Raw genomic sequence first — 26703 nt, 5'->3', positions numbered from 1 at the left:
GGATTCATCGGGATTATCATTATGCCCAGATTGGTCAGACACTGTTTAAAATCAAATCTCTCTGTATGAAAAGCAGTGCTTGCATAGTTTCACCTTTACATCACAAAAAACAGCCAAGTGGCTGAGTTTTAAAATTTATCTTGTTACTTAAAAGTGTTCCTCTGATTCTTGTAATTCCCTCATCTTTGAGCCCTTTGCACTGAAACTACAGTATTTAAAGGTGAGAAGGAGAGTATGAGAGGGACCAAGGGAGAAGTGACTGAAACTGGGAACTTTGCTCCTACTCTCATTGTCTATGGTATCATGTTTAGTTTTTGTATGATACTCAGAGAAAGAAAGTAATTACTAATCTAATCAGAGGGTAACTCGTTCAATATTTTCCATAATGTGATGTCTTATAATTTCCCAATGCATCTCCAGAAATCAGCATCAGAGAAAAGCAGCCTGATGCCAGGAATGTGATAATTAAATAATGAAATATAAACAGTCAGCCAAAATATAACAAGGGAAGGAAAAAGGTAAGCCTAGCCCTGCAACACTGTGTGAGGTCCAGTTTCAATAAATGAAGCAAGAAGCATGAAAACCAGAACAAATGGCACAGGAAAAGGGGTGTGGCTTTCATGCTGCTGGTTTTTTTCCTCAAGAAGAAGCAAGCATGGGAAGGTGATGTCACTGGCTTTTTAGGCAGCTCAATCTATAAAGAGACTTCAATTTGAGTTTTGTACATTGAGATGCCATTTTAACTTGAAAGGACTAGTGGAAGCTGTCTGCAATGCTGAGGCAATGAGAGATTATGTTGTAAGATGAATAATAATGCTCTGTTTTTATCATCCTGCAATTCATTCTACCATGACAAATTTCTTTTTTGATGGGAAAAAAGAGAAGATTCCTTTATCCTTAGACCTTTTGTCACGATAAATCTGGGTATCTGATATGGAGCAAACCTTTCTGTACCCGTCTTGGGGCAGGTACCTCGGTTCTCCAGAAGCTGTCCCAATCTCCTTGTATATTCCTACAGGGACAAAGGGGATGCTCTAATAGAAGTGACCTGGGCTGGTTTGTGACCTGCCCTCAGGGCTGTACATCCTGTGACCAGCAAGAGCCAGGCAAGTTTGCCCAAGTGCACAGAGATAGCAGCACCTGAAGCCCGAGGGAGTTTTAAACAAAATTATATTTGATAACTCTGCCTCATTGCTGTTCAGATAGTAATTTTAACTTTTAGGTCACCGTCCCCTAGAGGTATTCACTAAACCACTCAAAATTGTGAATTTGAATATCAGTTCCTTCAAGGGATTTTTAAAACCTTCTTTCTAAAATCAGCAATAGTCAAGAGATACTGTTTTGGATCCAGATCCTGTGGCAGCCTATCTTCTGAACACCAGTACTGTGTGACATTTTCGGAGTGTTTCTTCAAATTTTAATTTTAAGTAGAAAAACTTGGAGTTGTTTTTTTTTAAAAATCTGATCATTTTGTAAGGTTCACCTTCAGCCAGACTCTATCAGGCTGGTTCACAGATATGTGGAAAACACAAGAGGTCAGTACCTGGCTCCTCATATCCTGAAGCCAAAATGGTGGAGTTCTTTGGCTTCCTCAGTATATGACAAAGATCTCACATGAACAAGACAACAAAAGCAGCAGCAAAGATGTGAAATGCAGGGGAAATATTAATTTCATTTATGTGCATTTTTATTTAACATGCACAGCTTTCCAGGAGCAGTAGTCTCAAGTTCAGCACTTCTGGTGCCAATAACGAAGTAATAAACAGTGTGATAAAAGCAGGTTTAAGTGAGACAGTGGGGAATTTGGCTGGAACATGAGTGACATACCCTGTAATGAGTTTGCAGCTGAGAAGTGAGCCTTTGTCTGCTTCAACATTTGAGCTGAAGTATAAACAGGGAATCTTTCCTGATTATTAACTTCCCCTTTGCTTTGCCACAGGGCTTACGTGTCAGGAAGACAAGAATGAATGCGAAGAGAGTCTCTGTTTTCCTGGAGTGTCTTGTATGAATACCTTTGGATCTTATGCATGTGGAATTTGCCCCAGTGGGATGGAGGGAAATGGTAAAACTTGCAAATGTAAGTGTTTTACATGATTTATTTTAATAGATGGGGGGAAAAATGGGCTCAATTCTACTACTGTTATCCCTAATTGAATACTTTGCCACTCATTTCAAGTACAGAGCCTTAAATGTAAAAAACAGATTATTGTCATGTTTTATTAATGTAGATATTTGCAAATTGCTCTGCTATTTTTCATTTTGGTAGAGAACGAACACCACAGCATGCAAAAAAGTACTTTCCAGATAGATAATTTCTAAGGACATTGTGCACATTCTCCACTATTTCACTCCTAAGTATACATCCATGAGTGAGTTTGGGGCACACCCCCAGGGCTGATTTTTGTTTGGGTGGCAGCTGGAGGGAGAGTAAGAGGAAGAAGGTTCCTGTGCCAATCCTTCCCATCCTTTCAGCTCTGTTCCCAAGGTGTGTTTTCATCAGAGGACACAACCCATGGATGCTTGGCATGAAGTCATTCCTCAGATCCCAGCTCATGAAGAAAATGGCCATGAACAGGTTTAAATCTACCCCATATTTGCTTTTGGGGCAACAGACTCTTTATTGGGGAGCCTACAGCGACTTTGAGACCTTCCAATGCACTTGACATGAGTGGCACACACTCTGCTTGTTTCAGTCACATAGGCACAGGTCTTCTCCAAACCGATTTTTTTTAACCAGAAGGAGATAAATCAACACTTGAAGACTCTTTTTGTTTGTTTGTTCATTGGTATTTCCAAAGAAATCCAAGAAGTGAAAGATACAGATATTTACTGTGCAGTCATTAACATTTCCTCATATTCACTATAGAAAGGAAAAAAGTATCCCTTGTGAACAGAGTGAGTGGGAACTGCAGGACCCTGGTGCCAGCAGCAGTGTCTTTGCCAGGCTGACCAAACATCCCTTCAATCATGTTGCCAAATATCTCTATATAAAGTCTTCTGTGCTGTATCATTTGGCCACACTGGTTATTTCAAAGTGATTTTGCATCTGGTTCACAAATGCATATTTTAGTGGTTAATTTGACCCACAAAGGAAGGATATACAAATAATATCCCTTTATACAAATAATGTGCTTTTGAAAGATATAACATTTCTTACTTTGCATTTTTTTAATTACAGACAAAAAAATCCATTTCTGAAGTGCACATTTATTGGAAGGAATAAACCTGAGGGCTTATTTGTTCACCTGAGATAGGATAGAAATCATTATTTTTAGTTCTGATTCAGTGACTTAATATTCCTGCTCATACTTCCCTTATTTAAGCAAGTATAAAGGGAAGGAGGGAAGGAGGACTGAAGTAGTTCTATAGCTCCTGAAGTGAGCAACAGCACATTGCATTGTTTAATACACATGAAGAGTCAAAGTTTCAGTCTTTATTAAGAGTAGAGAATATTCAAGAGACCCAGGGCAATAATTGTTTAACTTGCAGCACTATCCACATAGACTTTATCCCTAATTCATTACCTTAAAGTTATGCAGAAAATCACATTTTTCAGAGTCTCCTCATTGCATCCACATGCAGTTTTTACAGGTATTTTGACACACACGAAGCTGGCAGCTGAACTCACTGAAGCCCACAAACACACTCACCAGAGTTTCAGAGAGAAGCTTTCAAGGAGAGGCAAGACTCAGAGCACAGCTGCCAGGGTGAGGTGTAGCATCCCCAGCCAAGGAGCAGAGCTGTCAAACACTGGTTGACCTGAGGCTTTCCAAGTGCCCTGAGCCCAGTGAAAAAATCACAGTGCATAGTACGACTCCCACATAAGCAAATTTCAGAGATTTTAGGCATAATAATTTTTCTTACACTTGGTTAAAGCTTTGCTGCGTGTCAGCAGCTGGACCCGCCTGATCTGCCTTTATTTGCTTGTTGGCTTCCAGAGTAAACTTCTGCCAGGTTACCTGATTTGCTGTTGCTGTGGCTTTTTATCATCAATCACAGCTAAGCTCTAACACCTTGTCTCTTGTCTCTGTGATATTTTCCACAGCTGTGCTTGCTGCTGACGTTACAGAAGCTTTAAGCAATGGCAAAGGTGAATTGAACAGGACTAAGGTTAAGCAGCCACTGCAGTCCTTAGAGGCAAAGGATTCTCCTGCAATTAAGAATTTTAACATAAGTGATAGGCATGGTAGGTATACAAGGACATGAAATCTTTTCCATTTGGGGCAGTTTATGTATTCAGAAATCATTAATTTTAACACCTTAACAGTAAATACAAACTAGTTGTTTATAGTACAAGAAAATTTGAGTTAGAAATAAAAACCCTCTTAATACATCAGACTGTGGGTTGCTGCTAAACAATTTGAGATGGAAGGGAGGCATTACAACAATGACAGAGCAGTCAGGCTTAATTCGAAATCACATCACTTCTGAGGTAGGACAAAACCACTCCAAATTTTAATGATCAATGGAAAGCAAGATGATAAGAGTGGCAGCTTATGCCAGCTTGCCATAACCAAGTGATGCTGGTGTTTTATTTCAGTATTCAGTGGGCAGCCACTGAATTAATAATGAGTTTTAAGCATAAGTGAAGATCAGCTCGAGGAATCAACTTGCCTGTGGCTGTAGCTTTTCCCAGAGGTGCAGCACTACAGCACTCCCTGACATGGGTGTGCACCTGCATGATGCTTTTGTTGGTCCTGCCCTAATGAGTGTTGCATGTTTAATTGATTTTCTAGCGAAAGATGGCAGCAAAAAATTGAGATTGGTCATATCTGTTGTGTAGAGGCATATGTAAAACAACAGGGTTTTTTTTAAAAAAAATATGTGTACCAGGCCAGCCAACCCCTAAGCAGAACTTGCTTCTTGCAGGTATCCTATATCATGATGCTGTAGGTAAAGTGCAAGAACAATGCAGAAAATACCTGAGAATTATGATGGAGACCTCACTGGAGGCAATTAAAAAAGATCTAAAACCATCATTAAGATTGTATTCATCATCTGTTCTCTGTCTTGACACTGTTAAATACTTCATAGGCAGTTCATATACACTTGTTATTCAGTGACATCATAAGTGATAAAACATTATATATTACCAGAGTGTTAAATTTGCACATAGTCCTAAAATAATTGAAGCAGTTTTCTGCAATACAAGGTTTGACACATTAAGGATGATTTCCAGATCAGAAACATACGTACTTCACAGTGTAATTTCAAAAGTAGAGTATAGGTGCTGTAAGGTTTGATAATTACCTTCCAATTACAAAAGACCAAAAAGATGTCAAATAGTACCTTTTCTCACTCAGTTAATCTTTCACTTATGCTGAAAATTACGGTTTCTATATTGTACATGATAAATGCCAAACAAGTTGGAGTAATAAACTTGAAAACATGTAATTGGAGGACTAATAAATCTTGCTGTAATGAGAAACAGCTGTTCCGTTACACTATGCCTACAGGACATTCGCATGCTTGGCTCAAGGTTTGGGAACATTTTGCATTAATTAGACTTTAAAAGAATAAAAGCAGTTATAAAGCTTTAGCTGGGCTCAGGCAGTCACTGATAAATTTTAGATATGGGTTTCATCTGAGAAATTATTAATAACACGCTTGAACTCCCCTTTTTTTGGCCATGCAGCACCTGTGTCACACATCCCCAGCTGTGCCAACAGGCCGTGTTTCCCTGGAGTGCTGTGCTTTGACAGGAAACCCCCCTACGTTGGGTACGTCTGTGGCCGGTGTCCAGCAGGGTTCTCTGGAAACGGTCGAATGTGTACCAAAGTCCCCAGACCAGGTACTTTCTATTTAATTAGAAATTTAAAAGGTTTTGCATGGGAAGGCTGTGAGAAAGTGTGAGCTAGCCTGGCATTACAGCACACTGTACTCCGTAATCAAACCCTGACGGCTGTGTTCTGTCACTCTCACCTGAGGAGCAGGTGGCAGGAATTATTTCAGGAATACCTGGCTCCATGAGTTGAAATCCAATAGATTAACCACCTCATTTGCTGCTAGGGAGAATGCTTCAAGACAGGAATTGTTCAATGGTATGAATCACCACATCTGTATTTCTGCCACAGCAAGGGCACAGGACTTCAGAACATGTTTCCTCCTCAGTGAGATCAGAACATGACACATGCCAGTATCACTCAGCCCTCCTTCTTTCCTAATTCTGCTGCAAGGCATCTGTTCCACAAGGTGACCTGTGAAGACAATAATAAAGTGTCATGCAAGAGCAACTATACCAACAACTGAAGGCAACAGATAATTAAAGAATTTCTATAGTATTGTTCATAGCCTGGGCAATAGTCTTCCTTGGGGAGCTCTGAAACTCAGCTGCTCCCATCAATCTCTGAGGACTGAAGAGAAGACCTCATAAAAGGAAAGCTGGGTCCTGACCTCAGGCAGAAAGTGACAGTGGCACAGCAACCACTGTCACCTGATCTTGCTCTGTCTCAATGATATTCCCATAATTCAGTGTATGGTTCTATAGGGACAGTCTGGATGACTGTCCCCTTTCTACTGCACAGACTGCACTGCCAGGAGTACTCATGTTTATTCCTTAATAGCAGTAGTTGCTAGGTTAGGTTCCTTGGTTTTCTTCTAGATCTTTTTCCTAAGTATTCAAGACAGAGGCTTGAAACCTGTCAAATTGTTCCCTGACCTACACTTGACCAAACCCCCTTCACTTCCCATTCTGTATCCAAGTCAATGATTGTTACCTTGTTGCTGTATTTTAACACACTCTATCAAAGTGGAAGCAATTTTACTGTGTAGTGTAGCTATCGTACAATCTCTTTGAACTATAAATTGATTTTAGCCAGTTCTCAGAATTGAAAGGTCACAAAAATAAACCCAACACTTCTCTCTCCCTAGCAATGAGTATGTACAAAGTATTACTTAGTTTTCCAGTGTCACTTAGCCAGCTACTGACTCTTCTATAACTTGGGGAAGCTGTAAAAGTGGTTGAGGAAGAAGAAAAATCACCGTGCATATAAATAACTTTTCTGTTATTGCCCAAAGCTGTGCCTTGTCATTAATGGGATAATGGGATACACATTGTGCACCCCAAAGGCCCTTTAAATGCTGTCGAGTAGAACAGACATTCTACAGCTGTAGGTATTGGTACAGTAAACCAGGCACATTTACACTGTGCTTATATAAACATTAACCAATAAATTCGTCTGTGGTCCAGAAAGGGGAATGCAGAGAGTAGCTGCCATTTGCTGTGATTCATACCTGTCATATACCACTCCAGGCAAGATTTAAGAAATATCCCAGGTATCAGGATCTGAAACAAGTACCTGCTTCCTTCAAAAGCGAACTGTATATCAGAGGCAGGGGGATTGTTTCACATTTTTCTCTCAAATATGCAAACTGAGTCAGGACTTCATGCTGCAAATGATGCCAGCTCAAACACTTTGGGAAGGGAATGAAGAGGAATTACATTTTTTGTTCCAACAGAACCTTGTATTCACTCCTGTGAGTTATATCATAATATAAGCGATGAGAATCTTGTGCCTCAAGGTTAAACAAGAGTAGTCATTTGTTTTAATACTTAGAAATGAAAGCAATTGTTGCAGCTGTATGAGTGTCCTAATTTATGACCAAAATGATGGGCTTAACTTTCCTTCCCAAGTGCTTTGCCAGTAGAAGCAGAATTATTGTATAGCATTGATGGTTAAAAGATATCAGACAAAAAAGAATTAACTTTCAATTAAATTTATGTACAGTTGTGGATTATGATGATTGTGAAATCCTCCCCATTGGAATAATAGCTTCTCTCCCTTGTAATGTATGCCATCAGTCTTCAAATGAAACAGAACAAATCCTCTTCAGCTTGCTACAGTGCTCATGAAGGTACGGAGATTATGCGCCACTTCTTTCCAACTCTAGTAATTTTAATCTAAAAATACTCCTGCTAATCCCTATTTTGTACTTTTATTGGCTGCTTTTGACACAAAATTATACTCAATTACAATGATTTAAGGATTAAAGGATAAGTATTTCTTCATACTGAAACCACAAAAATTACCCAACTGCCTTTATAAGCTGCCGAGGAGAAAAATACTCCAGAAGAAAATTGTTTCTTAAGTCAGTGTTTGATGAGCTGCACCCAAAAAGTCCTCCAATTTTGATTTATAATCAACAAAGTACCATTTCCTCAGCATTGATATGTGATGGGTATTCATCTCTTGAAGTGCCTGACTTGCTGCAAACTATGTAACTCTAAAAATAAGTTTCTGAGCTACATTTATCTGCTCTAACAATGCAGGTCCTCATTCTGTTCTCACTTACATATTTTACCTGGCTTATATCTGCAGTTTGCACCACTTTAAACCAACCAGACTTGGTTGCAATTTTGCTTGAAGTACATCAGAACAGTCTTAAGGAGAAGCCAGTATGGAATTTCACATATAAAGGGAAATAATAATTTTTTTAAAAAACAGATTCTCCAATCAGAAACAAAAAGCTATTTCTCTTCCTTTCAGATCCATAAAGCAGGTATCTTACATTTATTTAAAAATTTACTAGTAGGGTCAAAAGTCCCTTAAGTCTGCTGGCATTGCAATAAAGAGGAAAGCCTAAGGAATTTAAATCTGTCCAGGCTTCCCCGGGCACATTTCACTTTTGTATAAAATATCTGTTGCTTTTCTGCTAGAAGAGGCAGCTCTATTAAATCAAACCATCCAGTATCATTGGTCATATTCTTGGCACAAAGAAAATGAATATATCCTAATGTGGATGCTGGTGATGTTCCTGCACGCTGCAATATTAGTTCTCGTCAGACACTGTGGGTATTTCTCCAGACTGGCTTCATCACTCACAGTCACACAGATACCCATCTGTTTGCACTTTCTTTAGCAGGTTAGAGAGATTGGTGTCATCACAAAGGATTTATTTTTTAACTATTAGTAAATCAGCAATTTTACTGGACAAAGCAGTGCCACATCCGTCACCGATAAAAGATTGTTTGTTCAGAGCCAGCTCTTTCTGCCTCTCCTGGTTTAGGCAGCTGAAGATCAAGGGAGAGGGTGATTTTATGATCTCTGTAATCGAGTTCTGCTTTTCCATTCTGAACACCACTGTGAGATCTCCTGTCATAACAGTTAATTTGCAGTATTGTAGACATTTGGCACTTGCTATACTTTTGCATGTGCAGCTATTTGTTTACTTGCTCTGTGCTTCACACTCCTCTGGTATCTGCACCGTGCGTCTGAATCCACTTTGATTTTACATCAGAGAGACCTCTGTCACCTTCTCATTTGCACCACTGTCAGATCGACATCAAGGTGTGGATTTAAAAGGAGAATAAAACGTTTTGAAGTAAAAGAACGTGTGTGTCTTTAAACACACACTGCTCAAACACCAGAGGAACATATTAACCTGAAGTTTTGCATTCTTAAATTTTAACTGGGAAATCACTTCTGTCATTATTAGCACTCATCACTGGCCACTATCCATGAAAAATAAATAACTCCAGTAAGAGCTTTGGTCATCAACCCAAGGTTTGATGTCTGGAGGTAACTGCAGGAGTAGGGACCTCTTACTGCCTGGAACCAATCAAATGATTTTGTTTCAAGAGATGACTGAGGAATGTAATAGATTCCTTTCATCTTTTATCTAACAGAATTGATGAATTTGCATTAAAAAGATCAAGGCCCAGATTCTAGTCTCACTTACAGCAGTGTAAATCATAAGTGACTCCACTGAATGAGTAGCATTACCCTAATGGACCGAGCTGAGCACAGTTCCTGGAAGACAAAAAAACCCCTGTTAAGGCAGGTACATCACACACAGGACTTTTAAATACGAGTTCTGTACGTACCAATAGGTGTGGACAAAAGGCAAACACTGCTCAGCATTCAGAGAGTGCTTTGCAAAGAGTAACTAACCCATCCTGACATGGTTTATGCAGCGAGTTACAAGGCTTGCATGAAGGCAGGGATGTAGCTGCTGCAGCCATTAGCTGTGAAGTTGCCTGCGATCCTTGCAAAGACATAACAGCAATACTAAACAAACAGTAAAGGATACTCTGATTTGCTTCTGTGTGGTAACAGCTCTCAGCTCTGCCTGTGGGCTCCAAAACTGGGAAGCATTGCATCTCAATGGCTTCCAGCTCCTAGCTCTGACTCAGGCCACGGAAACTCTGTCCACAATTCATCTTTGGAATGCATGGTGGGAGTTGCTGGTCCGTTTCATAAACACTGGTTCAGTGTTTCTAGCTGGTGTACTTCAGGACAAAATGTACTTGCTTTTCAGATGGACCAGTTATGATGTGATGTCTCCTTCAAAGGATATGTGATGACATGGCAACTGAAGTGGGGTTAGAAATGCCACACAAAGACATTCCATATAAATTTGGTCTTGTGAAAGAGTCAGTTTTGCAAATGGCATACCAGTAATCTTCTCATGAGGCCTGGATCAGCCTGGCATTTTGGACAGAAGCTCTGACCCTTTCCTGCCCTCTGAGTCTGTAATTGCCACTGGAAATCCACTCCTGTACTTGTCAAGACTGAAAGGGAATCAGAGAGTCTTTCTCATGTCTTTCTCCTCCTTAAGGATACCTCATAAAATATTAAGTATTTTCAGAAAAATATCAAGGAACCTGTACATTATATACTATGACCCAAATGTAACAACCAAAGTAGGCACAGTGGGAAGAATATGTTTAGATAATTTAAAAGATAAATGGTCTCCAGCTTCACTGATCCATACACTCTGTCAATCCAGAACTTGTTAAGTGCTTCCAATACAGATGATATATTTAGGAAATGATGTAGTTCAGCAATAGAAGACCAATGAAGCCCAAGCCATAAAACCACTAGGGAAGAGGACTCAGCTGTATGCCATGAATAATATTTACATTCAATCAGAATATCAAGTACAGATTACATTTCTCTCCTACCAAGAATGTGCCACCTTTTGCTTAAGCAATCACTGGGCCATCATGACTTTTAAGTGATAATAACAACTCAGTCTCCAACAAATAATCTACACAGGATACAGGCTCAGTAGTTTTTTACATTGACAGAGCAGAGCAAGATTATCTTCTCTTAGAATTTCCAGGCTCATTTAATCATCCAGCTATAATAGCACACAGCTTTTAAAGGGAGCCAACCCTGTTTGCACAAATTTGACAAGATTGCTGTTTTGTTAAAGGCACTTAAAGGCCCCTTTAGGACTGGAAGTAACTCAGACTGGACCTATATCCTGGCCCCATTAAAGCAACATGAGAGTTTAGCCACTAAGGGATAAAGCAAAGAGGGATTTGAAGAGAAAGGACTCATAAGCAACACAAAGCACAGCACAGCACGGAGGGTAAAAATAGGTATGAAATATGCAGACTTATCACTGCTCAGGACAAATTTAGGACCAGTTCCTTAACATCTTGCTGGTTTTGAGCAGGTACATAAAGGTATAGTAGCACCCACTTCACAGGACTTGCTTGCAGAACCAGGGGATGTCCACTGCCAAATCATGTCGATTTTGCCCCAAGTATCACACGTCACATGAACAGGGTTGGTTTACTCCTGAAGGGGTACAGCAACAGCCTACAGCCAACACAAGGCAACTGATCCTCTGGGATGGAGGAGAAAATCATCGCCCATGCTGATAATACATTAGATTTAGAATTTCAGAGAATCAGAATAACAAAGTTGGAAGGGCCCTCAAAAGATATCTTGTCCAACCTTTGTTTTCTCAAAGTGAACTAGCTAAGTTCTTCTGTGACTTCTGTGACATCTGAAATCTTATTATTGAAATTCCTTGCCTTTTTTTTCGAAATTAGGAAGAAACTATAGGTAGCTGTCAACCTAATCAGTTGAAATTGTGGAGAATTCCATAAAAGCAGGATTTCATTGAGAGTATTTATACATGCTTACATGATAATAAAATAGATTTATTGCTGGTTCCCAGTAAGGCATAGTTAATTTTGTGTCTTGGCTTTCATATGTAAAATAACTCAATTTTTTTATGATTACAGCCCAAAACAACATAATTTTTTTTTTAGACCATTTATTTCTTGAATTGAGTAAAAGAAGAATTGCAGTAAAATATTCAAATTTAAGCCTATTTCTTTTCTTTGAAGAAATATTATGGCTTTTCTTTTGAAGAAATGAACTTTCTTTATAATCTATTATTACTGTTCTAAAGGATTCTACATAGATATTTCAGAGAATTAGACAGGGGTGCTTCAGAAATGATCTGCCTTAATTTAGCCTGTTTTGTATATATCTATCAACCTGTTCGTGCCATGAGAGAGTCTGAAGGCCCATGAGGCATCATCAGATAAGAACACAGTTTCTATTAATTTTTCCATCTATCTCAGTTCTGAGAAGTAAGATATACTGTCAGTTCTTGAATAGAAAATATAATTTAGTTCCATGAACTCTATCTTAACACCACCTTTGTAGCTGCTGAAATAATACAGTTTCAGGCTCCAATAATTGGAGGAGGCAAAACACAAAAGAGGAGAGGTAAAAGTTCAGACCTGAAAGACGGACAAGGGATAATGAAAGGAAGGGTGATAAAACAGCTACCAGGGGATTAAGTGGGTGATCCAGGGTGTTTTGAAACACAGCCACACTTCTGCTTCCTGTTTTCTTAGCTGGGTATTCAGAGAAAAGCACAGGAAGAGCACTTCTGAAAACAGCAGCAGAGAAGGGGTTAGACCCAAGGAATGTAAGGAGCACGGATGGAGATCTGGTAACAAAGCAGTGAGAGGAGCACAGCTCCTGTGCAAGGGATGAGAGCACATCAAACATTTTGTGTTTTTTCCAACCCACAGGAGGGAAGTTTTCAATTAAATCTTGAAATAAACTGGAAGGTAGAAGAGGTGTTTGAGAAAACATTGTTTGTAAAAAACATAGCAGGTTTATAAACCTCCATGTGCAATCCCAAAAAAGAGACTGGTAAAGAAAATTGTTGATAGGGAAGGAAAAAATATCCATGTGTGGGGAGCATGCTCACATCTCTGCAATCTGTAATTCTTACACCATTTTAAAAACACTGTCTCCAGAGACCCTGATGTTAAAATTTGTATTGAAAACGTACAGAAAAAAATCACAAAAGAAATAAAGAAAGTCCCCCAACAAACAGAGTCTGGAAACAAAGTGCTCAAAATACATTCTTTTACTCAAAGACCCATTTTTCAGTCATTCTGTTCATCGCCTTCCTGCACTTTGCCTGTATACAATGTCTTGTCCCAAGAATCTTGCTTGGAAAGCAGATCATAGGGGGAAATAATAATAAATTTCATATTTAAAGCTGTTTTATCAGTTTCAGAATTGACTCTCATTCTAGGACTCCAGCTCATGGCCTGATAGTACTGATAGTACTACAAAAACAGGAGCTGATCATTTAAATCTGTGAGAAATTTGGCTTAAATGAATACAAAATGAGGCAGTATTGGTGTCCCAACTGTTTGTTCCTCTTAGTTTTTTCTTTCATGTAATCTTCACAATCACTCTAAAATTAATCTTCACAATCTTTTAAACTTCCCAAAAGGTTTTTTGTTTCTTAAACTCTAAATCATATTTCTTTCTATTGAAAAAGTTTAACGAATCGAAAAATACTCCCTATAAAAAAAGAGCTATACCTAATCAAAATCTTTCTAATAATTGTTTTGTATTTGTTCAGTATGAAAGGGAAAATCTTTTTGTGTTCCTTGACATGCCTCAGATAAGACTGAAAACTTTGTCATGTAGTTGATAATTTGTATTTTCATGAACTGTTTCTTTCCTGAGCAGCCATCCTTGAATCCCCATTTTCTGTAAAGACATCAGTTAATGAATTGAGATGTCAATTATATTGTTCTGAAAACCTTGAGCTGAATGAACTGCACAGTGATGCAAAAATGATAAATGACCTTTAATGTGACATAAGCAAACTCACTACCTCATACTCAGGTAATATTTTCTTGTATATGCACATAGATTTTCAGCATCCCAGAACTGGTAAAAGACCTCCTTGATAGCAGAGCCTAGACCCCATTCCATTTGTGGGAATCATTTACTCTGAACACAGAGAGACTCATAAACAAGGTCTAGTGGGTGAGCTGACTGAAGATCCCAGGTTTTCTCCTCCACAAAATTGTTGTGTTAGAGCAGAATAACTTTGTATTTCATTGACACAAGACAATTTTGTCTTGCAAATCATGAATGGTGTTTAGAGAATTGTGTATGTGCAGCTGCAGCCACATTGGCAAACAAGAGTCTGAAGCAGAGGAGTTGTTATAATCACAAGTGGCTGAGTGGTGCAGAGTCCACAGACTATTCCCTGTTGCTCATGATTTTGGTAGGTGAAGGGGAAGAAAATTGCTCACCAGACAGCAACATCAGCGACACAATCTCATTTTCTATCAGGCTGAAAGAGCTCAGGGACAGTGAACTAGATGTTCACTTTTTAATTTCATCATTAAAGCATCGAGTGAGTAAATTTACCCATCACAGAAGTGGTGGTTTGAGAGCACAAGGACTGAATTCTCCTGTACGGATGGAGAGAGAGTCGTGTGGCTGCTTTGCCCTGTGCTGAGCTGCGTGGATGTGAGGCACACCAGGTCTACAACACATTTTACTTTCCAATTTTTTTACATAAGAAACAGGTAACGGATCATTAGGTCTAAAATTAAGCTCCTATCTAAATTTACACTAATATCCTGATCACAATGAGCCTTTGAAATGCTTTTGTTGCTACAAAAATAATTCTGGAAGTAACTCTTTGTAAAACTTGTGAGGTTGAAGCTGTATTTCACTTAAAGGTGGTGAGGAGTTTGTTCTGGGAGTTACTGCTTGTGATTGTAGGAGAAGGGATATGGAGACTGGGAATTCCAACCAGCATCTAATGTGGGAAACTTCTGGGTGCTTAAGAGGGAGGAAGGGAGAATCAAAACTATATTACTGAATATTTAGGAGAGGGAAGACATTAGGGTATGCCTCGATGGCAAAACAAGAGATTCAGGAATTAAACACACTCTGACTAGAAAAGAAAATAATGCCAGAACATAATAATATAGAAGAGAAGGTTAAGGATTGATGAAAAAACCTGAATTTCCCCAGAGCATCCTATTGACAGCTGCTCTTGTTTCCCTTTTCTCACCAAGTAAATACAGACAAAAATATTAATATGAAAACATACAGAGGGAAATGGGAATATCCTCAGCACTCTGGTAACAAGACTTCTTAGACCAGGGTAATTTTTCTGTTCTCTCTTGACATTTTAAATAAGATTTATGTGCTGGTAGATGTTTCAAATTTTAAATGATGACCCACACAGTGTAATATGTCAGAAGAGCATTTCTCTGCCAACATTCCTCTGAATGAGAAATGGGCTGGACAGCAGGTACTACTAAATGTTAATAGCTCTAAAACTACACAAATTGTAAATTTATTGAATTGTGTTAATAATGAATTCTTAAACTGTTCACAGAATTCTGAGAGAGTTGTAACTCAGGCAGAATTAAAGGTGCCCATAGTCCTCTGAAGCGACAGGCGGAAGTGGCCACAGCCAGAAGAGTCTCTTAAGGAGAAGGAGCCAGTCTCCACCTGAAGATTAGACTGGTTTGGGGCATTTTATTAGATTAAAAGAGAGAGAAGCACTTGAGATTACATGGTGGTGCTTACAGTGTCTCTCTCAAGTCATTACATAAATAAAAATTTACACTCATCTTTAAAAACTAAAAGGCAAGTTTCTAACAGCTGCAAAGATAAGCATGGCAATGGAAAGGTGATAAACACTCATATCTGCAGGCAGCTTAAGCAAGTGTTTGAGGTGTCAGCTGCCAGTTTTGGTCAGGATGGGGCTGTCTCTGAGGCATGTGGCTTGGGAGGAACAGTGGGAAGGTGTGTGAGTCTAAGCCCAGCAAAGATGTGGGGAAACAACACCAAGGAATATGGCAACCAGCCTGGTGCACCCTGTTCTAAGCAGGGTGTGGGATGTGTGCTGCTTCACTGGGAACGGAAGTAGTTGGGGTCAGAAGGGTATGTGACTTCTCTTAATTCAAGTCTGGATCTGGTCTTTTTCTGAAAGACTGTAAATGTAAAAAAAAAAAAAAAATACAAAACCAAAACAAAAAACCAAAACAAAAAAAAAATGCAAACAAAAAAAAAACCCACACACAAACCAAAAAACCCCCAAACCATAAACTCAGAAGTGAAAAAAATATATTGGATTTCTTTTCTGTTTCAGAACATTGATATCCCACCTCGGGTTAAGAGATGTCAAGTGCCTTCTTTGTGAACGGCTGTTTTCACCAGATTAAGCTATCATCTTATTTCCTTCTGAATGAACTTGATCCTCTTCAAATACAGATATTTATTAGTTCACTATAAGATGGAAGTGAGAGAAGAAGTCAGAATTTGCCGTGCCTTAGCAACACCGTGATGGCATTGGAGAGCCAGGGTCTGGTTGTGATGGTTCTGATTTGTGAGCTTAGTGTGAAAGCCTGGGAGAACCAGGGGCTGGAGAGTCACAGGCTGGGAAACTCCTGCACCACATGGATGGAAAGTGTCCTGGTGTCAAGTTGGATGAGGGATGTTAAATCTGCGTCTCAGAAATTTGCCCTCTGTCACCCTTGCTCTAATCTTCCCCAGATAGGGGACGACAGAGGAATCTGTCTTTTTGGGAGCTGATCCATGTGGGAATGATGCTCTGCTTAGAGTGGGGCAGTCCATCAATAAGAACAGAGGTCCTGCCATGCACAGCTGGAGCAGAGCAGCAGCGTCTCCGTCTCTTATCTACCTCTGTGAAAAATAAACTCAATTATTCCACTGCTGCACATTTCCCCATTAGTATGGGCAGAAATAGTGACAGGTAGGGAAAACCTGGGTTTGTTCCATCAGATAACCTTGAGCCTTGTAGGGCTTTTTTGGTGATTTCATCCAATCCAATATGTAATCATATGCTGGCAGAGCAGGGAAAAACAGATTCACACACTCACCATTTGCATTGATAATGGGTCATACATTTGAAGATATTGATCAACAGCAAGGAAAATAAATTTAAATAACGCAGGATTTTAGAAAGCTGCTGACTACAGACAACTGAGCCCGCATTCTTTTGGTTTGCTTTCTTTGTTTTAGCTTATTTAGATATTTGGAAGGCTGCAGAAAGAAATTTTCAGGTATTCCAGAAAAAATCTATCATGTTCTTATCTGAACTAAATTGCACACTATCAATATAAGCAAAAATCTGAAACAATGAAAGCTGAGAGGATGCTCTGGTCTCCACATTTGAATAACAGCAACATCTCATGAAGTTTAGTCACCTCTAGAGAGTGGCTGAGGGACTGTGATCAGTATATATCATAATGAATAACCAACAAAAATGTGTCACTACTCTTCATCGATAGTATTTGAGATGTAAAAATTACCTTATCACAGAAATACTCCAACAATGTGTTCCCACTTACAGGGAAAGATGAATCTTACTTGAAGGATGGGTACCTCACCTATATCATCTGCTAAAGAAATAAAAGATTTCCCTTTCCCAGGTAGTCAGTCTGATCCCCTTACCAGTCTCTCAAATTTAATCAGGAGGAAAACCCATCTAATTACGACACAGTGAAAGGAGCTCAAAGCTATAATCAGGGCTCATTTTGGAAATTTGTCAGAGAGGTCATTAGCCTTTCATTGTCATTCCTGTTGATTTCTGGACCCTAAATCAAATTTTCTGAGGGCTGTAATGATCATATATTACTGATAATTTTCTATGGAGATATTTCTTTCATCTTTCTCTCATTCATTCATTTTTAAAAATCCCTTGACTTCTCTTATCCTCACATGCTCCTTTTGCTGATGTCCTCCTGCTTCATCATCTCTTTTCTCTGTGTCCCCTCATCATTCACCAGCCTTACTTTGGACACTGAAATCCGTGTATTTACCTTCTGCTCTACTAAATACCCTGTATTTACCTACTGATGGCCATAGCTCGATCCAGTACCACTGTAAATCTCCAAAACATTGTGCTTCAGGGCAATAGAAACTCATCAGCTGCCAGGAGAATGACACTATTTATCAGCCAAATAAACACTGCTTCGGCTGCCAGGATTTGCTTTGGTCCAGTCAATGCCCTAACTTTCATCTGACCCTTGCCAAGCATCTGAATCTCTTTCCTTGCTAACTATGGTTAAGATCTCCATCAAAGGGAGTTTTTACAAAGTGATTAATATTTATATTTAAAAGAAAGAGGTGCATCCTGCATGGGGTTAACCCCAGAACCAAGCGAGGGTGTTTGTTCAGGATCCAATATATCCCATATCCTACGGAGTGAGTATGCCAGAACCGGTTAAAAACAGCCTCTTCCATTCATTAGCGTCAGCAGATGGCCATTAATCTTCCTGAAAGTATTGATTCAAGCTACTCGTCTCCACTTTCAAGGCCCTTCACAGAGTCCCCTCTGCCCATCTATCATCCCTCCTTACGCAGCTGAAAAGGTGGCTGGCTTTGGGACAAGAGGATGACAGTAACAAACCAGCTGCCTCCCGCACACGCTGCCCCTCACGTCTGGAGGGAGCTGTACACAGCACCAACAAAGCTTCTCCATTTGCCTCCTTTAAATGCTTTCCTAAAACTTCCCTTTTGCCCTAAGGGCTGCAGAAGCATTCCAGAGTCACCCACTGGTGTGATGGCACTGAAGCCTCTCCAGGGCACGATCTTGCCAAGGGTCATGTTAACATTGAGTGTTTCTCCATCTCCAATATCCGTCTGTGCCAAACTGTCTCCTTGACTCAAAGAGCTGCAATCCAAACTCTCTGAGTTATGTCCTGCAGAACATTTCCCAGCACAGCATTGCAGTATAGGCAGGTAATAAGAAGCAAATTTTGGCTCAGGAGGTCAAGAACTGGAAGACTCACCACAAAAAAGGTGCACAGTATCTCACAGACCAGTGTAAGCCAAAATTAGTAAACCAGCATGGCAAGTGTTGTTGCTTGGCCGCAGTTCAATCCCTGCATGTCAGCCCAGTGTTGCACCTCAAATACTGCCTGACCTTCCCTGAGACTTGCTACCAAAAATATATTTCATCTGGTTCATGAATGCCACCCTTGGAGTGTCACCACGGCAGTTCCCTGTGCATCAGCGCTGGTGTCACCCACAGCAGCAACCCCATGTCATTTCTAAGCCAGCTGGCATAAACCTGCCTTTAGCATATATAATTAACTCTTTTACTTCTAGAATTGATGTTCTGCCATTTGCTCCAAACCCAAATGTTCACTGTGTTTCCTTCAAACTCTAGACCAGCAAATTTAACTAATGTGTATCTTCCTTCTGCCCCAGTTTCAAGATCTTCCCAAAGCTACGTGGATTTTCCTGGAAAAAATATTGAAGATGTTAGAGGTTCTCACCCAGAAGATGTATCTAAGACATCAAGAAATGTATTTTCCCTTCTTTCCCAAACCCAAATTCCACGACAGGATATTACATTCCTTTTGGAAGGAAACCCCACAGTCATTCATACTCCATCCTTTACAGTGGAAAGGAAGACTTCCGAAGCTCAGACATCATCAGCAAAACAACCTGGTATGGAGTTCACAGCACCTGAGAAACAACCTATTCTTGAGAAAAGAGCTGACACACACACCCCCGTTCTGCATGAGGAGCCAGAGCCCAGAGCCCCAGGTGTCAGTGTGACCTCCCACACCCCCCTCCATCTTAAGCAGCACAAAGCAGCTACAGCACGGCCTGCTCCTCTTCATCCCAACACAAATGCAGGTTCATTCTCTGCAAGGTCACATGCTGTTCAGCAGACTCGTTCCAGGTATGGTCATTCTCCCAGGAAATGGCCCGGTCCAGTTGCAGTCTTGAGGAATAAACCAACCCAGGGTTTCCCTACAGAGCAGCCCAGAGCATCTCCTTTGGCAACACACCTGCCCTCCCCTCACCATTGGTCAGGTTCTTCCTTTGATGCTGCTTCCCAGAATGTTGGTGCCCCAGCAGGGTCTGCTCCTGGAGCAAGGCTTCCAGCACAGACCACAGCAGCCAGGAAGTTGTCCAGCAGAGCAATGGATGGTGTGGAACTGCCAAAAACCAGCGGTGGAGTGCACCACAAAGTGGTGTGTGCTGATCTGCCGTGTTTCACTGGTGTGCAGTGCGAGCCAGATGAAGATGGAGGGTTTAAATGTGGTCCTTGTCCCCCTGGATACAGAGGTGATGGAATTACATGTGAAGGTAAGGGAGAAAATCCTCTTTAAAACAGTCGTATAACTCTAAGCCTAATAATTCTCCAAAGTAAAATAAAGTTTTATTATAAAATTGGAGATGTTTGTGGTTGGGACCATTCTGTTTTCAAAACCAATTATATTTCAAAATAGTAAATAAAACCTATAACTTTGAAGCAGCTCTTTCTGCTTACAGAAATGACATATTTATTTGATACCATCTAATCTATTAAAACCAGGGACAGATTGTGATCTTGCTTAGCGCCAGATTCATTCTACTAAAGTCATCACATTCAAAACCATATAAAATTTCTGTGGGAAAGAGTAAAATTGATTCTACTTCTCTATACAACATATTCTAGGAAAAACGAATTTTTCTAGTACCTTAAAAATTACTTGTAAATATCTACCTAATATCTTACATACAAAACCGAACTTGTCATCTGAAATGTGTAACACCAGAAGGGTTTTCACAGTATATTGAGTTATTTATTAGGCACCTGAGAATCCCTCCATAAAACAACAGGATTATGCATTTTGTTGAAGCAATGAATTCCCTGACTTTGCTATCATTAATCACACCTTTTGCTGACATTCCCCTGATAAGTTGATATCTTAACTGGCCTTCCACCACACAACGCAAAAGTATTTGTATCATTAATTCCCCTCTCTTTCTTGTCTGGTCTCTCATCCTTCATGCACAGAGCAGGGGGGTCTCAGCCATGATGTACTGGGAAGGACCTTACAGGGATTCCTTGCTCTAAGCCAGGCTTTGTAGGGATGTGAAGCCCCCAGCACTGCTGCAGCCCTCTGAGCTCAGAGCACTGCTGGAGATATAGTACAAAATGTACAAGAAAAGGTTACTGTAATCTTGGGCACTTCAATTTTTTTGCCTATTTGCACATTTCTGAAAAGCCCCTCCTAAAGGATTTAGGGTTATTTGGCACAAAGGAGTCTGTCTTTGACTTCTGTTTTATACCTGGAGATGGAAAAGTACCAAACACGTTCTGGTACTGGGACTCAAAGCAAGGCCACAGAAAGGCCTCCTCTCAAAGACCAGGCCCATGTACATATGAATATTTACAGCTATGGACATAAGGCTCCTGTGTGTTTAGTAGGCCCATCAGTATAGTCCTTAAAACATAAATCTGCCTTAAAATGTAAATCTGCCTCTCTGCCTTTTACTTGCAAGATGTTTTCTTCAATCTCTGGTATTACTGAAAATCTCCCTGGAGAGTCCTTAGGATGAAATACTTTATTACCAACATCATTCTGCGTCTTGGGACTCGATGACATGATACACAAACATCCTTTTTTCGTCTCTTGTCACCGACCATGACACCTGACTCAATAATTAGCCTGTCCCTTCCCTGCTCTGCTCCATCCCGAGCCCCCCTGCACACCTGTACCCTGGAGCACAGCCAGTGCTGTGAACAGCACCCATTGTGCCTCCACAGAGATGTCTCTTCCCATGTCAAATGCAGGTGATTCATCGTGACAGATGAGGTTGAAAAATGAGGGTAATTTCTTGGATTAAGGCTTGTCAAAACCTCAACTATCAGCACCTTGCAATGCCCACACAACTACACCGACTCCCCTCAAGACAGCAGTGCCCTCTAAGAACAGCAGGCACAAATGTTGGCAAAAAATCAAAACTTGGATGGGACCGACATTTGCAAAATCTCCAGGCAATCCTTGGCAAGTGAGCAAAAATGTCAAGAGACTCAGACACTATTGATAGTCATCACCATCTTATTTCATATCAAAATTCAACGAGATAGAAGAGCCAGCCCACTGATAGCAAGTTTTAATACCTTTGGATCTTGAGGGGATGTGACCTTTGTTTAATGAGAATGTCTGAAAACAATTTAAAATAAGAAGTACTTTACCCAGTGGTATAAATTTTATGATAAAATGCAATTTTTTTTTTTTTCCCAAATGTGCAGATTCAAAATCAGGCTCGGAGGACTAGTAGGAAAAAAACATAAGCAGCACCCTGAAAATAAATTTCTTTTCTAAAGTGTATCCTAACACATTTTGTATCTTTAATATCCCTCTGGACAAGCTCCTCACTCTCCCTGTCATGGTTAAGTTGGAAGTCCTCTCCCTCTGCTTTGTCGTCCTGCACTGGGGGTCACAGACTCACAGGGCCACAGGATGGAAGAGACCCCTGGGGATCATCATGTGTAACCTCCTACTTTCTTTTGGAAGAGCACAGTTAAATGTCAGTGTGTTTGCCTTATATTCAGACATCTAAACTGAGATATTTTCAGATGATTTCAGCTACTTCCATTTGGATCACTCCCTTCACTACTGACATCTGTGTTGTCTGTCAGAAGCAGAACCCTGCTTTTGCTCCTCCTGCTTCGGCACAATAAGAATTACAGATTATTAATTCTTTTCCCTCTGTCAGCTGCTACATACTCTGCAGCTGAGGGGAGATGAAGCAGTTCCTAAAGGCTCTACTGCTCTTTCCCCTTCCTGCACAAAGGCAATATGACCTTTTATTAGTAGCCTAATGTTAAGATTTCACAGCCAAACAGGCCAGCTTTAAAAGCTTCATTTCAGAGCAGTGTTTTGGAGACAGTCAGCATCACCTAAAATAGGTAGGGGATAAAATAAAAAATAAGTAGGGGAGGTAAGGCCTGCTGTAGTCCACTGGATCCTCCCACATTTTCTCTTGCAGAAGATGCTCTCTGGCATTTATGGAGTAAGCTCAGCCAAGTGTTCCTCTGGTGATGAGGGAGGTTGCTAAACACCTTATTTTCACTCTGAGTGCCGTTTCCAAGGATATATGCAGTAAAAACCAATGCATTGTTACAGCGTCCTTCTAGCAGTTTTCGGGACAGCACGAATCACCTGCCAAAGAGCACTGCAGGAGTGTCAGAGCACGAACAGAGCTTTATACATTTCAGCTCCACATGCCAGTTGAATGAAAACCCAGCACTGCAATAACGCAGAATGAGCCCAAACAGGATTGTTGTCAGAGCATTTCTGACATTTTCTCTGGTGTGTTACAAGGGACACATGTTCTGCAGCGATTTGTAACACTTGGGGCTAATCCTCTGAAATATTTGTTAGTGTTGGTAGTCACCCTACTTGTTCCTTGTCATCCTGCCTCTGTCCCCCACTCCACCAAGGGGCACAGGCCGTCACTTGCCAAGATGCTGCAGCCACTGGACAAGGAAAAGGGAAAAAATGCTGTCATTTCCCTGGGCTCAGTTCATTCACCAGGGTCTGTGCACTGCCTGAGAGCAGCTGTTGTACTCCTGCAGTTCCTTAGGGTGCCCTAAGGTGGAACACTTCCTTTCCATTTGATAAATGAAAAATTCTGCTTCGGGTATCGTTGTGCTTTTTTCTTAGAGACCTAGACTTGAAAACTGATGAAACATAAGAATTTAAGCCCAATTTCTGGTCATCCCTTTTGTTTGTTTCCCTAACTCCAAGCTCCTTTGATAGGGAGTGTCTGATCACTAAAACTGTACCATTAAAAAGACAGTCTCCATTTCAAAGAATACAGACAATTATTTAAAACTATTTTGGATTAGGTTGCCAGTTAAGGACTGGTATCTTTCTGGTATTTTAGCAGTCATAAAAGAACCTCAGCATTCCTATTGAAGATAAAGATGTAATACTTTAGAAAAATATCCTTAAGAGGGTGAAGTCAGTAAAACTCGGGAATATTTTATTGGTTTTGCACAGTATTTTCTGAGAGAAGGGGAAGTCTAGAACAGCTGGAGTCATGCTTTCTGCTCGAGCGTTAAAAGCACAGCATTGCCTTGACATTGCAAAACCACTTTTCAAACCAAATAATTTTCAAAATAACAGGAGAGATGGAGTTGGGAAAGCATTATGACCTCACATGTACAGCTGGATGAAATGAGGAGAAAATTCAAGTAGCTCACATTCATTTCTTTTGATGTTTTACACCCCAAAAGATCTACCATATCAGACCAAAATCCTTCCTCTATCTCCAAGAGCTGCCAGCTCCATTTGTCTGGCAACATGTGGGAAAGATATAGGGGTGGTGTGGGGAATAGCTTCTCAGAGGTTATGGATCATGTGCTCCAAAACACCAAGGCGATGCCTTTGAGTGTTACCCTGTCCACCCTTTCCAGGCCACGTCTGACTTCACAGTTTGCTATCCTAAAGTCATGCCCTTCCGAAGGACTTGGTATAGTCACTTGTTCTTTGTACAAAAGTTCTTCTGTAACTTTGTTTATTTATCCTTGCTTCTTTTTCTGCATCTTTTCCACTTTTATTGTAGCTTTCCTGAGCTGAGGGATCTGACCTGCCCATGGTATTTAAGATGGAGTTCACCATGGATATAGACCATAATGAAGTCTGGCATTTTGTGGTCTGCTCCTTTCTTAACAATTCCTAACATTTTATTTAGGTTTTTTGACCACAGGTGAGCACTCAGCTGACATTTCACAAAACAAAATCCATCAGTACAACTTAACCAGCACTGTTGTCTGCATTGGTATTCCCAATTTATTTAGTCAAGTTTCTCTTGTTAATATTCCAGTTGCTGTGATGGACTTTTCTCTCACAACTGGGCTTCAGACTGCTGGACTATTTAAATATGTGATGAGTTAATTGAATTGCAGTAACACATGCTTTAATCCTATGCTTCATTTCATTTATCTGTGTGTCTTACATGTGAAAGAAGTGCTTCAGTCCACAACTTTTCAAAAGAAAAAACAACAACCTAGGAACTTTCTTTTCCCTTTTTTCCCCCCGCCTTGTGCTGAACATATTAAGACTTCATCCACACATTTAGGAAGTTAGGTTAATGTGTCTTTGAAAGGAAATAAATAATGCACAATGAAACAAGGTAGACTACTCTCCCTCCAGTGAAGCCTGTCCTGATCTGACTGTTCAAAATTTTAAGCAGGCAATGCTCTCTCAGCTCCAAGCCTGGCTTTATTTGCACAGACCCAGGGCCTCACACGTGGATGGCACAGGGAGTTACTCACTGTGGAGATGCTAAGCAATAACTCTATCCTGGAAGACATTTGCTGATTAGGCTATGGAAAATGAGAGAAACAACACAGCATCTGGTATTCCTGAGTGCCCCTGAAGTTATTGCAGAGAAACTTATAAGAACTGTATGATCTCATTTTAATGGAAAATAGAAGTTTGGGGATATTTCCCAGAAAGCCTTTTCAAAGAAAACAATAATGCACTTCTCCATTTTCACCTCCAGATTTTAAATTGTAAACATAAACATACGTACACTTGACAGCAAGATTGACCATTTGCAGCAATGTTTGCCTCTTTGCTGTTATTTTTTCCTATCCAAAACTGCTTAGTATAAAACCACCACAATACCTTTCTACAACTTAGCAAATGCTCACAGAAAAAAATATTCATTCCAGAAGATGAAAGATAGAAGTTTGGGAAAAGAATTTGACACAAGCAGTATATTTCTATTACAGTGGGAAATGTCTTTTAAGTGAATATTACTCTCCTTCTCACAGAGCAGCCAGTGTTCTGTTTTTATGTTTTGCTATTCACCAGTAATAGAACAGTTTTAAACATTTTACTATTAAATGTCACGGTAAGAGCAAAATGTTTTAATATCCAAAATACCATGTTCTTTTCTGACAGCTCAGATGCATCTTGGAATCTGCAAAGGCCAGATGGAAAGTGTTCTATTCACATGGACACACTTGCTTTAAGTGCTACACACAAACCACGCTGAAATAAAGCGTAATATGCTTGAATGTCACCGTGCTTGGCACAGCACTTAGGCACCTGGAGGCTTTATGTAACCATCATCCTACAGGAAAGGCAATCACATTTAATGCACTTTAAAAAGAGTGGTACATTTTTCCCCAGGTTTGGTGCTCCCCTTATCTCCAAACAGATGTTATTAACCAATTCTATCTGCTTTTAACATCTAATTGCAAAGAAATCACTGTCCCAGGTTGCTCCAAGCCACATCCAACCTGGCCTTGGACACTTCCAAGGATGGAGCAGCCACAGCTTCTCTGGGCGGCCTGTGCCAATGCCTCACCATCTTCACAGTTAATAATTTCTTCCTAATATCTGATCTAAACTTATCTGAATCTATTCACTTGCCCAGACAATGATGATTTGGTTTTATCCTTTTTTTTTCACAGATGTACACTTGGAATTTCATCTAAGCACATGTTGATTTGCAAATGTCTAAACCTTCTAGCCCATCTACTCAAAAACCAAATTTGGCTTAATGACATTCTCAGCATATACAGTATGGGTCTAAAATACACCTTGTAAGTTTTCTGTTCTCAGGCAGGTCAAATCCTAAAGTTACATAATGCAGCATTGAAAATTTCACAGATAAACACCAAATATATTTCTTCAATGCTATTTGTGTCAAAATGGTTTCTTTTAAAGCATGTTCTTGGAGCTTGTCTGCAATTGGAAAATGTGTGAGGGCTTTCATTATTTTTTGGATGTCAAAGTTCATATTCCATGGCTTGGTGATAATCACAAGAGGTGAGGAAGTCTTCACCACAATAACTGCATTAAAATTTTATGGTGCCCCAGGAATTTGTCCTTCATTT

At 40.1% G+C, this 26703-nt stretch overlaps 1 protein-coding gene across 1 annotated transcript in view; it reads left to right on the top strand.

Moving 5' to 3' along the window:
• LOC125328887 (von Willebrand factor D and EGF domain-containing protein-like) overlaps positions 1–26703 on the top strand; it is a 170413-nt gene that overhangs the window by 109027 nt on the left and 34683 nt on the right. Inside the window, exons 18-21 of the mRNA XM_048310082.1 lie at positions 1940–2077; positions 4046–4183; positions 5624–5791; positions 19269–20159. Coding sequence (XP_048166039.1) covers positions 1940–2077; positions 4046–4183; positions 5624–5791; positions 19269–20159 — 1335 coding nt within the window. The remainder of the gene's footprint in view (positions 1–1939; positions 2078–4045; positions 4184–5623; positions 5792–19268; positions 20160–26703) is intronic.

The sequence above is a fragment of the Corvus hawaiiensis genome, chromosome 7 (assembly GCF_020740725.1).
Source record: "Corvus hawaiiensis isolate bCorHaw1 chromosome 7, bCorHaw1.pri.cur, whole genome shotgun sequence".
NCBI classification, from domain to species: Eukaryota; Metazoa; Chordata; class Aves; order Passeriformes; family Corvidae; genus Corvus; species Corvus hawaiiensis.
The sequence above is the reverse complement of the archived record's forward strand: the minus strand, read 5'-3'. Positions and strand labels throughout refer to the sequence as shown.